Source organism: Neolamprologus brichardi, chromosome 12, assembly GCF_056152115.1.
Source record: "Neolamprologus brichardi isolate AB-2024 chromosome 12, ASM5615211v1, whole genome shotgun sequence".
NCBI classification, from domain to species: domain Eukaryota; kingdom Metazoa; phylum Chordata; class Actinopteri; order Cichliformes; family Cichlidae; genus Neolamprologus; species Neolamprologus brichardi.
Genome location: NC_142115.1, coordinates 16084614 through 16101918, shown reverse-complemented (window position 1 = coordinate 16101918; position 17305 = coordinate 16084614). Strand labels below are relative to the sequence as shown.

General features: G+C 40.2%; 1 protein-coding gene across 5 annotated transcripts in view; it reads right to left on the bottom strand.

Annotated features, from left to right (window-relative positions):
- Window positions 1–17305, bottom strand: part of trpm3 (transient receptor potential cation channel, subfamily M, member 3) — a 142308-nt gene that overhangs the window by 60346 nt on the left and 64657 nt on the right. For all 5 annotated transcript variants that reach the window (XM_087849045.1, XM_087849046.1, XM_087849048.1 and 2 more), the window contains exons 2-5: window positions 7602–7681; window positions 4673–4874; window positions 2101–2314; window positions 327–451 (exon numbers count right to left, since the gene is read on the bottom strand). In XM_087849045.1, the coding sequence (XP_087705171.1) occupies window positions 327–451; window positions 2101–2314; window positions 4673–4874; window positions 7602–7681 (621 nt within the window). The remainder of the gene's footprint in view (window positions 1–326; window positions 452–2100; window positions 2315–4672; window positions 4875–7601; window positions 7682–17305) is intronic.

The following is a 17305-nucleotide window of genomic DNA, read 5'->3' as shown; positions in this document are numbered from 1 at the left end:
TCACCAACATTAATTGGTTCTGGCTGACTTATTCAGAGGGACAGAGAGCGGGACATTTTGATGATGAAATTTTAACAGTAGCGTAACACTGATTCCCAGAGATTTCACTGAGTCAGCATGGGCCTCATTTGGTTTCCCCAGCTGTCCAGCTCACTGTGAAGGAGTGTTTATTGGCTTACTCAGCATCTCAGTGAATAAGCTGTCAATAGCACTTTATAGCCTCAGCCCTATCTACCCTAAAGACCTATCTGTCTATCTGTCTGTCTGTCTGTCTGTCTGTCTGTCTGTCTATCTATCTATCTATCTATCTATCATCACAGACTTACATCTTTGCCAACAAGGTCCTCTTGATTTTCTACGATGCCCCATGGAGCAATACCAATGGTGCATATCTTTCCCCTTGACTTGGAGGCGTGGTCTTTCAGTGCATCACCCACGTGGCGAATCACACCTGTGTGTGGACATAGGCATGTCTGCATGAATATTCACAGCTTTTAAGAGACGGACAGAGAGAAAGATGTTTTGTCACAATCAATACACAGCCAGTCAGATAATTACATACACTGCTGAGATAGATAAAAAGAATCTGTTAAGCACACAAGACAACTGTGTGGAGCCACTGTTAACACACACAAACACAAACGCACACATACACACTTAAACGCAGCCAGGTTGTAGCTCTCGGCTTGTAGTAGTTGTCCTCAGGGGAGCAGCAGTCAGACCTGGGGGCCATCTTATCTCATCTCTCCAGCTGACATTCATTCTTTTCTCCACCTCCACACACTGTCCCTCCAATCCAGCTATCCATTATTCAGGCCTCTCTTCCTCTTTTCTCCTCCTGCACCCATTCTGTCACTAAATCTTACTTTCTACTCCTTTCTGTATTCAAGTGCGCGCACTCTACATCATCCAGCGTTGTATCATTTCTTTTTGTCTGTTCTCATCTCTCCTATTTAAACATTATTCTGCCACCTTTTTATCTTATTTTAAGTGCGCTAAATACATCTAAGATACTTAAATAGCATCTCTTTTTGTGCCCTGGAAACAATACAAGGTAAAAATAACAGTTAACTTCCTTACTGAAGGCAAAGTGAAGCTGATAAGATAAGGCACATTTTCCCCCATAGACATAAAAGTACTATATGAATGTGTAATGTGCGCTTGTTCAGAGCGTTAGTGTTAGTTAGCGCTGAGGCCTCTTTCTATATACATGGCAACAGCATATTTATGAATAATTCATGTGCTTCCAGTCTGCCAGCTAACACTCTGGCTTCCTGTATCCATCCAACCAATCTTGTTTCACCACTTACACTGTTGCACAGTCTTATTTCTTCAAGCTTTGAAACTTTGATCCTGGACTTTTTCACACTTTCACCCTTCCAACCTCAGCATTCAACATCCAGTCCTCTGAGCTCCTCACTTACTCTGCTCTGAGCCAAAATCATCCAAAACAAAAAACAAACAAAAAAAACCCTCCAAGCACCAAGACTAGGAGACTTCCTTAGCCTTAGAAGACTGCTTCCTTAAAGCAGACATCTCTGTGATTTCTCTACACTGTAACTGATTCCTCTACACTGTAACAGCAAAAAATTCTATATTAATTAGTTAGCACTCTATATTTTGTTTCTATTCTCTTGGGTCCATATGGACTATTACTAAGCTAGAACGTTTTATTACTTTGTTCAAAAAGTAAGAATGCTTGACAAGTGTAAGATTTTGATCGTCCTTAATTTCAGGCCTTCTCTCATGCAACTAATACTGGAATAATAACTCTTAATCTGAACGAGCCACCCTGTCATCAAGTTTAAGTCATTAAAAAGCAGTCTAGACTACTTGACATACTTTCACTGTATGCTCACAGCCATTTTACAGTGATCCAGTGGCTGAACAGCTTTAGAGCCTAGACACACTTGACAAATGGTTATTTAATAGCTGATAACTTACGATAAAGACTTGAACACACTCATAATACCCCAAATTGAAGTGCCCACTTAATTTTTATAAAAAGGAAGATGGCTGTGCAAGGCTGTATGCAATCTCTCTGTTTTGCAAACATGAAATTTTTAAGTTTGTCTTCATAAGTCAAAACCCGTGGTTTACCTGTGTTGACTCCCCCAGTGAATATCCAGGCCCCTGTTGTCATGGCAGCCTTGATGAGCCCTTTGCCAAAGACCTGCTTGAGTTTGGGCTGCAATTCAAAGTTCTGCAGGCCCCCGTGGACTGAGATGAGCAGCTTGGGCAGTTCCAGCTGCCACTCCTTGGTCATCAGGTGGAGCAGCAGGTCAGGCTTGGTGTCATAAGACACTCGTACGTACTGCAAACAGCATGAAGCGTGTCAGTGAAATAAAGCAATACATACAAATGTAGTAAAAAGAAAAAAAAGGTTATGTGTCTTAAAATGGTAAATGGCCTGTATTTGTATAGTGCTTTATCAATCAATCAATCAATCAATCTTTATTTATAAAGCACTTTTCATACAAAAAAAAAAAAATGTAGCACAAAGTGCTTTACATGGTTAAAAGCAGCCCCCCCCCCCCCCCCCCCCCCCCCCCACATACACACACACGCGCACACTTAAAAAGTAAAATTGGGCTGGGTACGCATGAGCCAAGTGAGGAAACACTATCATGGGGAGCCGTCTGCACCGGAAGCCGGTCACAGACCGCAGATGCTTTACTAGTCCCTAAGGACCACAAAGCACTTTACACATCCAGTCATCCACCCATCCACCCATTCATTCATTCATTCCAGCCTCTTCCGCTTATCTCATTCAGGATTACATGGGGTTGGAGCCTATCCGAGCCACCATAGGGCAGGGGGCAGGTTAAACCCTGAACCGGTCACCAGTCAGTTGTAGGGCTAACACAGAGCGACAGACAATCATTCGCACTCACATTCACACCTATGACCAATTTAGAATCACCAAATAAGCTAACCTAGGTTAACTGGCAGATTTATTGCTGTGCATAAATCAATATTTATATAGATAATTGTGCAATACTAGATACTGAAACAGCCACATCTCAGACTCTACAGGCTTCACTTAGCATGTTAAATATTAAAGTTCATGACAAGTAATAAGAAGAAGATGAAACAAGTATGACTTATTTCGACAGTTTCCCAGGAGAAAGCCTCTTCTGTATAAAAACAACATGGCAGTATAATTTCGGTTTTTGGCTTAGTTGTTAAATAAATACATTATAGTTCATCAGAGGTTGTATTTCGCTCATTTTAAAACCAGCTACAGTCGAGATAATTTTATTTTGTCTGGATATATAAAACCTTAGAATTGACATACGGTGTACTTTGTTTTTACCACGACTTTCTGCATTACATTCAGGTATATGGTGTCTTGGGGACGGAGTATTTCACCGCTGTGACGACTTATGTATATGATAACGTAAAAAGCATTGGTGTTTCATATGTGTCTATGCGTATAGATTTCATTTCTCAAGTTAGAAGACGTATTGAGCAGATGTTTTCTATGATTGAAGAACCACATACATTATGGAGCATCTGTTTATCCCTCTAATGCACCCTCAGAAAGCCAACCTGACATGTGTCTGGATGAATAATTTAACACTGGGAAAAAAATCAGACATAATTTGGGTTTAATCATCTGAATTCCCAGATTGCTGCAGTAAAGTGTGATATGACTTTCTTAGTGTAGCTATCATAGCTTGTGACTTTGCGAATAAAACGTACCATCCGATCCCATTAGGGATGGATCAATTAATCAGGCAAAATGCAGTCTGCTAACACTCATAACACTTAAGTCTTTTAAAGCAATAATTACACATATTTCCACAATAATTCCAGTAATTTGATTGATTCCTCAGTTATCTCCAGGTCTTCTGATTGGACACATTTGTCATTCTCCATAATGCATACAATAAGCCCTGATGAGTCCTCTTGTCAATGTCATTTTTTATTCAGCAACCCGCAACTATTCATCTATTTTCAGCTGTGTTACATCTGCCATTCAGGAAAAAAAGTATTTCAGTTATCTGGGAATCAAACAGTTTCCTCCTCTGTACCTGCGTGCTGTCAAACAACATGTTTGCTGAAGCTTTGAAGAATATCTTTAGATCACATTATGCACTTTCAGCTTTCATCACTTTCTGAATATTTTTGAAATCCTCTTCTTGAATTACTCAGTCTTTACTATCTCTATAATCAATTTATGTGGCCATTTTTCATAAAAAAGCATGTGCTCAACATCATTACTGTATTACATTTATTTTCTTATTTCCAGAAGACAGCACTTCCATCAGAGGTTAGGTTCCTTTGTACTGTTTGGAGGTATATTTTAGGAGATCTAAATTCTCTACTCTCTTCTTTCTTGTCTTAGGAGGTTAACTATGGCCTTTAAAATAAGTAAAGCATAAAGTAAAGCATACAAATGCACTCTTAAAGCTACACAAAGTAGATTTCCTGCGCTGGTGCACTCAGATATGTGTCACCAAAGGTTCTCGAGTCTTAACGGAAACATGAGTTGCAACGGCTGAGGTCAGTGCTGCATGAAATAACAACAGAATAGTGACTCCTTTTATTTAGGTGCCCTAATGCTCAAAACAATCAAGTTGACCAGTACCATAAAGCTCAAGCTTTGTGCGGGCAGCATGCTGAAGGAGAAGACTAATAAAATGCAACACTGTGTAAAGAGAGTCACCATGGCTTTGTTGGAGTGTCCTCCTCCCTGGAACTCAATGGTGCCGAAGGCATCAGTGGGGCTGAGCTGTGTGTGTTTGCTGATTGACCACTTCTCCGACAGGCTGTCATTCTTGGCCAAACGCTCTGCCTTATCATTCTGACTAGATGAGATGCCCGGTGGCAAGCCCACATGCTGACCTATTAGACGACCACAACAGCACCTGAACAAGAGGAGAAAGTAAGAGTGAGTGTAAGACCGGTATATTACACAGTCCTTTGCAGAGAATAATTGAAATCTTGAGAAGTGCGAGCCCCGAGCAGGAAGAAGAAAAAGGAGAGTATGAGACAGATTGTGTGTGACTGAGAGCGGGGGGAGAAAAGAGCGTGAGAGCTGCCGTAGTATGTATCTAGCAATAAAAGGTGGGCATGGCTGAAGGGATAGCATGCCATCCAACTTTCATCTCTTTACTAAGCTTGATTTATAGTCCTGCATAGAATAACAGAGGAGCAAATATTAAATTTTGTGCAAGTGGCTGTTTGCCGTTATGCTTGAGCCTGCATTGCTCTGCCTCCATGGATGGAACTGAGGTGATCTTGTAGCTGATCCATACTGAACAACAGCTCTCTTGCTGAAACACGGGAAAAGCTTTAGTGGCAATTAAGTCTACACACAGATCGTCAAAAACTATCAAACCAAGAAAGAGGTGCATGTCTACACTGATGGAATCTGTGCAATTGTATTAGCCTTGTAAGCAAGCCAAGTACAACTATAGCCTGCATCATGTTTACACAGCTTATTAAAATCAAAGGAAGCAATCCCAACTGTTGCATTTAGTTATATTTCTGGGAAGGTGTGAATCAGGCTAGGCTCTGTGGCTATGTTGCAGACGAGTGGAAGGATTTGTGGGCTTTTGCTAAATTTTCTCAGCTCCATCCCTTTCTGTTTTCTGTACCTGTCGCTTTCACTTCCTTTTCCCTCTCAGCAACTACAAGAGTTAGCAAAATGGCAGTTATGATGCTTGCGTACATTCTTATTCACAAGTGCTGAATGCCGCTTTTATACTCTGTGTTTAAATCTTACAGGATGAAGAGGGAGCCCAGGGAGGAACGGAGGCAGGAGACTGCGATTATCACTTCATGTTTCCATCATGTCTTACCAAAGGTACTTTGCCTTCCTCTTCCTCTCGCATGAGCACAAGTGTCTCTGACTAAAAAGAATGAGCTGATTTGATCTTGAGGAACGTCTTTTTTCCTTCGTCTTGCTTCTGGCTTTCACTCGTTTTCCTCTAGTAATGCAAAATTTCCGTACCAAACAAACTGTGGCATTTCCTCTGTGTGTGTGTGTGTGTGTGTGTGTGTGTGTGTGTGTGTGCCACCTGATAGTACATGCAGGAGAATTGAGAGAGTTTGTCTTCCAGCAAAAATAACATCAGGTTTTCTAATGATTTTGATAATCTCAAGGTGACAGTGAGATTGTAAAACAAAATGAAAAATGAATGTGGTGGTAATTGTGAATTTATCACACTGAGTCAAATTGTTCTAAAGTGTTGTTATCATTACAGTGTTGTTATAGCGCTGTATTATGTAAACAAAGCCCTCATAAATGTACTTTGACATAGACTATGCCAGAGTGATAAGGAGTTCTTCCTAAATATTCTTTTACAACAATGTAGAATATGTTACTGTCTTCATGAATTGGTCTAGACCTTAATTTTACATTGTCTAGTCTCACTAGATGTCAGAATATTGCAGATGGCAGTCAGCTGAGTTCTGTTTCTTACCTCTATCAATTTAAGTGTGTAATCCTGTCTATGGTATCCACTACAGGACAAACAACTCTGGCTGCTGTTCATCTGCAGTGAGTGTAGGCTGTAAGTCTGATGTTTACCTAAGTAACATGTCTATCTACTGTGGTTAATGTTGAATTTCAACAAGGCTTTAAAACTTTTTTGTCAGTAAGCATTGATGTTTTTGCTGCTGTTAGCCTCTGTTCTGTTAGCTGCTGTTAGCCTCTGTTCTGTTAGCCACTGTTAGCCTCGGTTCTGTTAGCTGCTGTTAGCCTCTGTTCTGTTAGCTGCTGTTGGCATCTGTTTGTTGCCGCAAGCCAGGGATACTATAAATCTGACATTTTTGGACTCCGACACTTAATAATAGAATAAGCTTTAATTCTAGGTGATAATGTAATCAGATTATCAAAGGCAAAGTATGATTTTTGTAGAACACTTGAGCCTAATGTTAGCTCACATAATGTTAGCTTATAACTAGCTGTTGTTGCTGTTGTTTAGCTATCTTGTTGTCATCTGTCCAGAGACAGGAGGGTCACATGTTTAACCTGCTGACAATGAGTAACTGTAACAATATCAGGAACAAATAAACATGTCTATGCACGTTTTTGTGTGTAAGAGCCCCGATTTCAGTTCAGGAGATGAGGCTGGAGGTGAGTAGGACGAGGATGACATTTTATTCAGATGCTGGTCATGTTGTCTCTTTCCTTTGCTTTTTCACTTCTTTGGTGAAGGGGACTCCTTTTCAGAAGATAAAACATAGGTATGATCTTTCATAACTGGAGTCTGACCGTGTTCCCTTCTTCTTTGATGTACTATACATGTGGCTAGTCTCTAGTCACATACATAAAGTGAGATTAGGCAGAACTGTGACTATAAGTATAACATTCTTTATAATAATAATAATGATTATCATTACTATTATTATTATCCGCAGAAAACAACTGTACCTTTAAATTCCCAATTTGTGTTTTAAAATGCATAATGTCAGTGTTTTGGTTCATTAATGCGAAGCTCTTGCCTGCAGTGTCATTAGAGCTACTCTGCATGTTTTAAAAGGTCAACAGCAAAACAACAAACTCTACAATGATGCAAAGGATTGTAAAGATTAAAGATGTAAAGATTTTTGGTTAACACTTTCTAATATCCCTTTTCTGTACTCACCTATGGGGGTCTTTGGCGCTCACTATGATATGAACACATTCTCTCTTGCTGAATGCTCTTTCTATCCACGATTTCTGTGCCTGCAACAAAAACAAGACAAAAGAAAAGACAAAAGAAGTCAGTGTCAAATAAAGGAGCTAAGGATTGAACATGGCGAAGTGACACACAGCAAAAACAGCCTTACATTAGTCCATCAAGAGCTCAGAGTCCCGCTTTGTTGCATGGCAAACAGAGCATACAAAATAGGACCTTGGAACAAATGCCTTAAAAATACTTAAAAAACATCTCAACCTTGTTCAAGAACGGCAATCACAGCACAGTGGAATGACACAAATATGCAGACGCAGCACACACACAAAGACACATGTAGTCCCTGACCCATTATTCAAACACTGACACTCGGATAGAGAAATGTTTTATGTTACTCAGTGGCTAGATCTCAAACCAGATGAGATGAAGAGCTTGGATGTCGAAAAGGGATGATAAATGCACTGAAGCGGTAAACTATGTCAGAGGTCTAGTCCTTAGACGTGCATATGTGTAGCCAGCGTAGTGTGAGTATATTCCAGCTTCATGTATGGGTGCACATTTGTTTGAAAAAGTGTGGGTAGATGTTTCTACGTGTGATTTGAAGCAGCCTGTGAAATGATGCTTTTGTGAGACACATGTGCTCCGGGTCTGAGTGACAGAGTGTCTGACTGGAGTTAATTACCTCGCTAAAGACATGACAGACACACAGTGGAACCACATGTGCAGCACAGGAAGAGAAATTATTAAAGTGCTTTTTCTGGTCTTAGCTAACACTCAAATCACTTTACACTACAAGGCATAATTATTGCTGTTTTTAAAAAAATATCAAGATCACATACACACACACACATACACAAACACATACACACATTGATGGATGTATCAAAGGTAGTTTTTTGGGTTCATCATGTTGTCCAAGGGCATTTCCACATGTACATTGAGGAGGAGCTGATGATCGAATCCCTGACCTTGTGATTAGTGTATGAGCCGCTCTGCCTCCTAATCTGCCACACATCGATATACAGTAGATACTTCCACACATCGAAGCATGATTAAATACCGACCCATAGCAACCTCAGAGTTGTGATAGCACTGAACAATTTCTGGCAGAGGTTACAGTGACCTGTAAATAATAATGTTGTATTTTCACAATATATAAAAAGTAAGACGGCTAACAGGTACCGTGAAATGTCACAAGGCGAAATAACTAAATCTTTTTTGACATTTGCTTTGAAAATCCCCCTCAGCACTATAAGGGAAAACACTGCTGTTTTCTGGTGGTATTTTCCTGTGCGTGTGTTTCTGCTTTCTATCACGTTGCTACTACAAGGTGATTATCGGCATGTCAGCTTAAGTGTTTCTTCATTGATTCGTTACAAGCTAGATACATTTTAATGCCACGCCAAAAGAGATCAATGTCTTTGCTTTCCCTTTTATTGTAATTGTATTTTAACTTTGGAAGTAAAAGTTTCTAGGAAGAGACTACGGGAAGTTTTGTGAGACACCAGAGGTCCAGAACAGGACCGAATGTCATTCAGCCAACCAGATGAGATACCCAAACTCACAGAGCAGAGGGAGCAGAACGGCCATGAAAACAAAAGAACAGAGCTTTTTTTTTTCTACTCTGGGAGAGCTGCCCCAGCTTTTCTCCCAGCCAGCAGAGCAAAGAGCTGCTTGTACAGGGCTTTCCCCACAACAACACACGCCCCATCCGCCTGACTGGCCCTGTCACACCAAGGTACGGCAAAACCCACCGCAACTGTCCACAATCAGGCCGGGCCTGCACACAGCTACACTTACCCTAACACCAGACTTCCCACGATTAACCATTACTCTGGGGGGCTGACGGGGCTGCTTTTTACAGATCACCCAGCCACGATGACTCAGCGGGCCACAACAACACCCCCAGCCCCATTCTTTCTCACATTCTAAACCTGTGTATTCATCCGCCAGCTACCCTTGGCACAAAATAGATCGCTTACATGTTTTGTTTTGTTTTTAGAATTCTTAATATTGACTGAACTGATTGCAAAATCACCAGCAGCAACACAAAATTGGCTGCTGGTGAGTTTCTGGTTTTAGAAGTAATGACCAGAGTGGGTCTACCCAAGAAGATCCAATACAAAGATTGTCTTCCCCCTGGATCCCCCCTGTGCAGGTCTGAATTTCCTTCTTTCTTCACATACCAGATACACATTTGCTTGCATCTGATTTTCTTGCTCTTGCTCTTCTATTCTTTTATGTTGCTTATGAGATTTGACATGGTGTGATGAGATGGCACATGGCCTGCACTCCATTGTGTAATTAAGATTTATCGCCAAGGAGCACTTGTACACACGCACACACAGACATGTCTAGCAAAATATTGGACTGATTCTTATGCGTGCATGTGTGTCTCGGGCCTGACATGCAGCAAGTGTGCAGCATTTGACAGTCTGTAAGGGTCCTTGACTCCATTACACTTCCACCACCTCCACCCTCTTCTCTCTGTCCTCTCATCCAGCTCCCTTACTATTGTGTCTCTTCTTTGTTATTGGCACTGGCAGGGAGCTGAATTGAGAACCATATCCAATCAGCCACCTAATCTGTCCGCTCGCTCCCTTTTCTTTATCTTTTCCTCTTAACGCACACAAATCACTCAGCTCTTATTTGAGCATACAGGTGAGCAGAGAATGTTTTAACATTAAATATATCGCCATCGCTTTTCTTCCTAGACTGCTTTAACTCTTTATCTTCTACTCTTTGTGGACCTCTTCGGTGCCTCACAATGAATTTATTTATACTGCCAGTTCAGAGATGAAAGAAAGAAAGTGGAAAAGCTGATCTTTACTTTTGGTTTACTTTGATTTTACACGCATCAGAAATGACATAACTCAAAAAGATATTGTATTTTGGAAAAAAAATAAATGTCAGTAGATGCTAATCAAATAGCATCAAATGCAATCAAGATGAGTTACAATCAGGCCACATTTTTGATTATAACGAAAGATTAAGGCTTCATACCTCAAGTTGAAAGCAAAACAATTTAAGGTAGAAATAACAGCTTAATTACATAATTAATTGAGTTCTCGTTCGTATCGTTCCCACATTTAATTTAAAATTAGACAACTAGAGAATACCAATGCAAAGATTTAAATAGGATAGTGTGTAAGCTTTAATGTGCTCAGTTATCTTTGACACATGGCACCGTTTTCAGTTTTTCAGCCAGAATAGGATCTAAATAGAATCTCCACAAATAGAGTTTAAAAAAAGAGAGAAGTTGATGCAAATAAACATCAACTGCATCAATGATAAAAAAAAAAAAAAAGGTCAGGCTGCTATTTAGGGGTTTTTAAGAACAAGAGTGTGACGCACATGTGTCTGGATTTGTTAACTCACCTGTATTGTTTGATGTGCTGCACTGTTGTGGCCTTTCCTTCATAGTCAGTGTTGATGTTGGTGTTAGAGACATGATCCTGCCCAAAAAACTAGAAGCAACTAAAATAACTTGATCAGAGCACACCTGATCAGGCAACCTCTCTGTCCACGGGCAACTGATCTACTCAGGGACTGATATCACTGCTGGAATGTGTGTGCGTGTGTGTTAGTGTGTGTTTGCATGCAGGCGTGTGGATGTGTGGGCGGGTATTTCACTCGTGTTATGGGGACATGGCTCTGTTTTCACATTCATATTATTTTATTTTCCTTTTTCACTCTGGGTTTTTTTTTTAAATGTCTTTCAAAGACAATCAAATTTGAAAGTGTAAGTGTGTTTTAAGCCTGTTTTTAATCGTAAAGTGTATGATTAGTAATATTTATTATTTTTGGCTTAGTCACTTGAGAGTGTGCAATAGTGTGTATCCACAGTCTCTGCTAAGTTAACAAACGGAGGACTGGAATAAAATAATTTTAAAACAATCCTACATCAGAAACCAGCTAGCTAGCTAGTTACAAGAAATGCCATGAGTGTCTGACCTCTGTCAAATATTCAAAAGTCTGTGTCCTTTCTCAGAAACAGTGAGCACATCTACTTCTCTTCAGTACCTCACCTGTTTAAGCTTCAAATTTAGGTTGGAGAAACATTTTTTATGTGTATGTGTGCGTGTGTCCCTTAGCTACATTTCTGTCAGAGATCAAGACCCAGTGGAGTGTCTGAATGGCAGGACAGCCTATTAGGTGGAGAAATACGACATTCGTCTAGGCCTGCTCACCATCCTTATTTTGTCCTCAGTGACAAACACCCAGACACACACAGAGTTGTACATGAGTTTTTCCCTTCCACCTGCAGTTTTCCTGGTGCTTTTTTGGAGCGCGAGGGCATTTTCCAACCAGTTTTCATAAAGAGGATTAAGAGAAGTGGAGATAATACACACCAGGTTTAATTACCTTGAGCGGCAGGGGAAACTGGGCACATAAGACTGTAATCTCAAGTAAATTAAGTTATCAATGCACAAGCAGGACAAAACACAGTTGGGAATGAGAATGTACTTTCCAAAAAATGGTCATATTGCTTATTTTAAAGACAACAACAAAATGTGGATCTAAGCAAAATAATCAGAAACAAGGCTGTTCTGAAGTTTCACTGAGGTGTAGACCCAAGAATTTTACAACATTTACAACATTCAGAAGTTCAGCCTGATTAAAACATCTACTCTGGATCCCTGCATGTCGTTTTCCTTTGTATCTATTTTTACGTATCACACATTCCCCCACTCACCTATGGCCACGAGTTGTGTGTGGGTAGTGACCAAAGGAGTACGATTGCTGATACATGAACATCCTTTGAAGGGTAGCCGGGCTGTCACTTAGCAGTAAGGTGAGCAGCTTGGTCATCTGAGAGGGACTCAGAGTAGAGCCACGAGTCCTCCACATGGAAAGGAGCCAGTTGAGGTGGTTCACGCATCTGACTGGGCTTCCTCGTGGGCGCTTCCTAAATGAGATGTTTCAGGCACGACCTGGCAGGAGGAGGCCCTGGGGCAGATACAAGATGTACTGGAGAGATTATATCTCTTGGCTGGTATTCCCCAGACAAACTGGAGGAAGTAGCCAGGTATCTCTGCTTAGACTGCTGCCCCTGCAAACTGGCAATGACAACTGGCCATGTACCTGAGCTTCTTGTACTGCATATAGAGCAATGTTGGTTACTAATGCTATTTGATATTTGGATGAGAGCATACAACTCAGTTATATGCTATTATATATCCAGATATTAAGAGGCACATTTAATTAAACACTGAAAAAAATGATCTTCCTTTTCTAAACTAATGCGTGATTTCAATTACATTTAATCCAATTCATTCTGATTCAGCACATCTATCGCAGGTTGGGTCCAATTAAACAAACCTGTCCTGCTGAAAGTTCTATTCTGCATTTCAGTGTCAAAACGTCTCCTTAACAGTGCATAAATGGATTTTTCGTTGTTTTATATGTAGGCAACACTATTTTTGATATATGTAATATTGTCTGCTGGAATAAATCTGGGGATTTTTCACATCTAACAAAGCAACGTGAAAAACCTTTCCGAGATACTTGTTGACAATAACATCACATTTGCCATTTTTTGCCTGTAAGATTTCATGCTTCTATGTGAAGAAATCAGAAAATCGATGCCTGCTGGTTTTGTTGACTGTAAATAGTGGTTCACACAGACATTTGAAGGTCCTGCCAAATAACGAGCCTCTAATGGACTAGACGGGTACCTTCCATTCAGATTCTCCATCTGATGAATGAAATGAGCAGCAGAGGTCATTTGGCTTGTCCCCTCAAATCCATTGAGCACACTGGGTGCGAGTGGGATGCTTTTACACACCGATGAAATTCAAATGAAAGCGTGTAGGATGCACAAGCTAATTAAGATATAAGTTAAATCGATGTGAAGCACTATGGATGTGGCTGATCAGTGTGGCCTGGTTACGCCGATGATAAGGTAAAGCAAACAGTTTCGAGGGTCAGTATGCAGAAAGGAGTCTCTAGAGTTCTTACATGCTCTGAACACAGAACAGTCAGATCTGAATTGACAGAGGATCACTGAGGTTGAAAGAAATTCAAACAAAATCTAGTAATGTAGATTGAGCATGCTGATCACCTAATAGCATATGTTAGATCCCGGTCTCCAGAGAAGGGAAGTAATGAAGTACAAATACTTAGAAATACTGTACTTGACAATAATTTTCAGGTATCTATAATTTTTCTGAAACCTTTCTATTTTCACTCTCTGCATTTAAAAAAATGTCTGTTATTTCCACTCCTTACATAGGAGTTAAAGTGGACCGGAAGCAGTGCAGGTTTCTGTAAGTTCAGAATCTAGCTAGCACTACAGAAGAGGAGAAAGAATTAAGGGAGTGTTTTTTTAAGAGTCAGCTAATTTCAAATTCAACACTTTATCAACGTTCAAATTCATTGTTTTCTTTTTGTGAAACGTCCTGCAAAACAAATTAAGCTATACTAACTGTGGGTTATTCAAATGTTGCATGAATATACTGGGTAGTTTTGTCCAGTAGATTTTCACTTTTACTTGAGTAAAAAAGTTGCTTCAGTACTGGAGTATTTTTAACACAGGTATCTGTACTTCTCTGCCTGTCTCTGAGGTATCTTTAACCTATACAACAAGGATGAGCTGAAAACCATTAACACTATAACTAATCCCACAGGCACAGTGATCTCTGTAAGATCAAGAGTTATTTCACTGGTAAACAACACTTGACTGTAACTTAACAACTGACCCAGCACACCCAAAAACCAATGCCAGCTCCCTGTACTTGTAATAAAGATGAGGTCACTGCCTCCAAAGGCAGGTCTTGTCAAGGAGAGGAAGTGAAGTGAGGCAGCACTCACTAACCTGATGCAGACACCAGTTATATCTTCCGGTGTCTGCATCGGAGTAGCCAAGAGCGCAGGCAGCATGTACGCATGCATGGTTTCGGTCTGCCACACATTTACATACCAAGTGAGTTTTCCACGTGTTTCAGCATTTTCCAGCTAAAGAGAGATGCAAAAGATGAAAACTGGAAAATGGCAACAGAGTAACCGAGCTGAGTTACAGGAATGTCAGTAATAATTTGTGCATTCATGCATCCCAGTGCTCCAGTAGGTTTGATTATTTTGACTTAGTTATTCATTAGTTCAGGTATGAGCGGCTACCATCAGCTGCCTCTATGTGTACTTTTAACTATACTAAAGTTAGAGAAAATAAACCAACACTGCACATGTACATCTCTGATCAACATCTCGTAGTCGCTTCCACTATCTTATGTAAAACACACAAGATAACCAAAGTGTTTTGTTTTTTTGCACTGGTGTGTCCTATAACAGAAGAGCCTGAATCCCAAAAAGACATTTCCAGATTTGTTCCACTGCTCTCCTTCCACTATTATAGAAAATTGCACAACACACAGGCAAATTCAGAGCAGCTCAAACCGAACTTTCTCTCTCTGTCGCCCGTCTGCTCACTGTGCACTGTCATAGTCCCAGTATGCAGGAATTTTGTGGGAAATATAGACAATACTCTGACTTCTCATAGTATCTGACAGAAAGAATAATTAGCTTGTGAATACAAGACAGAGGATTTCCGCCCCTTCAGGCAATTGCCAACAGTTTCATCATGCTCCCTATGCTGTCCAATTAGAACCATGAAACAAGTTTAAAACATATCTTAGGAAAACTCCAAACATTAATAAGCACCAAAGGTAAACACAGAACACTTGTTTAAATCCTGTAATCCTTAGGTGCCGCTGGGAAATGTTTTAATTACACACAATGCATCCAAACTTGAGGTACTGTATAACAAGACTATCAGTGCTTTCTGGATTGCCTAACTGCGCTTATTGTATTTATTATCCACCTGACAAAAAAAGGCAAACAAAGCACTTTACTCTTTGAAATCTGGCCTGTTTTTCCTCTACACTTGCTGCTTTCAAAGAAATTATTCAAAAGCCTTAAAAATCTTACGCTAATGCTTATGCACATTTCAGCACTTTTAATTATAATATAATAAAGAGTCGGGTAATTTCAAATTCAACACTAATACTCTTCAGTAGAAGGCGCTATAAATTAGGCAGACTGCTGAATACACTGATTTCCAGCTCCAGTGTCGGTTTACATAATGTAAGTCGATTATCTATAATCTTTCTGGGTAACTAATACCAGATCAGCCTCATCTGTCACTGATTTTTAAACTCAATGGCCTTGAGGAGACCTTCACTGAAATGAACTGGAATGGGATTACTGCCATCCCGATGAAAGACTTACGACAGGTTACGATTTATGTAATGACCTGAATCAAATATATTGATTCTACTGCAGCTATGTGACGTCCTACAAGAGCGCAGACAGTAAAACTCTTACAGGAGCACATATTTTATTTAAGTTTGTCCTGGGTCCGATTTATATAAAATTGAATAAAAATTCTAAATAACCCTCAAAAAATACATAAATAACCCTCCACAACATTTCATTTACTAATGGGTTTCTGTGACATTGGCCTAAGTGCACATTCCCACTGTGGTCCGTGTTCATATGACATGAAGAAATCATGTTGTGATTTTTAAAAAGAGGGAATGCCCACATCACTGATATGGGTACAGCTAGAGATACTGTGATTATAAGCTCAGTGGTATCAACCATATCTGATCTACAATAAATTACTGTCTTGGTGAGATGGCAGTGTTTAGTGCTGTAGCAATATGTGCTCTAAAAATCACCTGAATCGGACTCAAGGAGTGGGGCGTTTTCATAAAAAGAGAACATTATATCACAACTATCCCTCACTATGGTCTGCATATATTCTGTAAAGCAATTTTTAAACTTTGCTTGTAGAATAATTTGCTTCTTTTTTCGTGGATAAAAGAACTGTGAAAACAGTTCAAATGCATTAATGCTTGTCCTCATTTTTTAAAGGATAAACTAGATATTAATCACAGCGAACTGAACATGTGTACTTGTACACTTCAACAACAATAAGTCTGTAACATTAGTAATTATCACATTCGTTAGGAATAAAACTTGTCTGCTATATATTACATGCAATGACTTGTGTGCCTGTGCGTGTGTGTTGAATATGTGAGGGTAACAAGACAATGCTTGCTTGTTTTAGGTCCCGTCATTTTCAATCCATCTCCTGAGGCTAGAATAAGCAGTACTCGTTCCCACAGGCCTGTGCTAAGCCTAGTTGAGCATCTGGCCATGCGGGCTCTAATCAACACTGGCATGGTCATTCTGTCTGTGACAGAGAGGGGGGGGGGAGAGAGGAGACAGGGGGCTGATTTCAGCATCAGAGTCGATGAGGAGGTAGGGAGCGGGGAAGATGGAAGCAGATATAGGCGATGCGGGAGATATCGGGTGAGCGTGGGTGAGGCAGTGGTGGTTAAAGATAAAGGGTGTACAGTAAGACAGAAGAGAGAGAGAGAGGATGTGCTGTAAATTGAATTGTGTCAGGGAGCATGTGTGTGAGTTATGAGGGTCAAAATGTCGCATGAGACCCTCAGTGAGTAAAGCCAAGGAATGGCGAGAGATTGTACAGGCAAGAGACATCAGTTTCGAGCACAGTTATCACAGCTGTGTGTGTTTATGTTCATACTATATGAAAAAAGCTGGATTTTAGTCAGGTTTGTAACTTCTTGTTCAGGGAATCCAGGTTTATTTATTTAGATTTATGAAAAGTGCACTAATGCCTCCTCATGGCTGCTAAAATGAAGGTG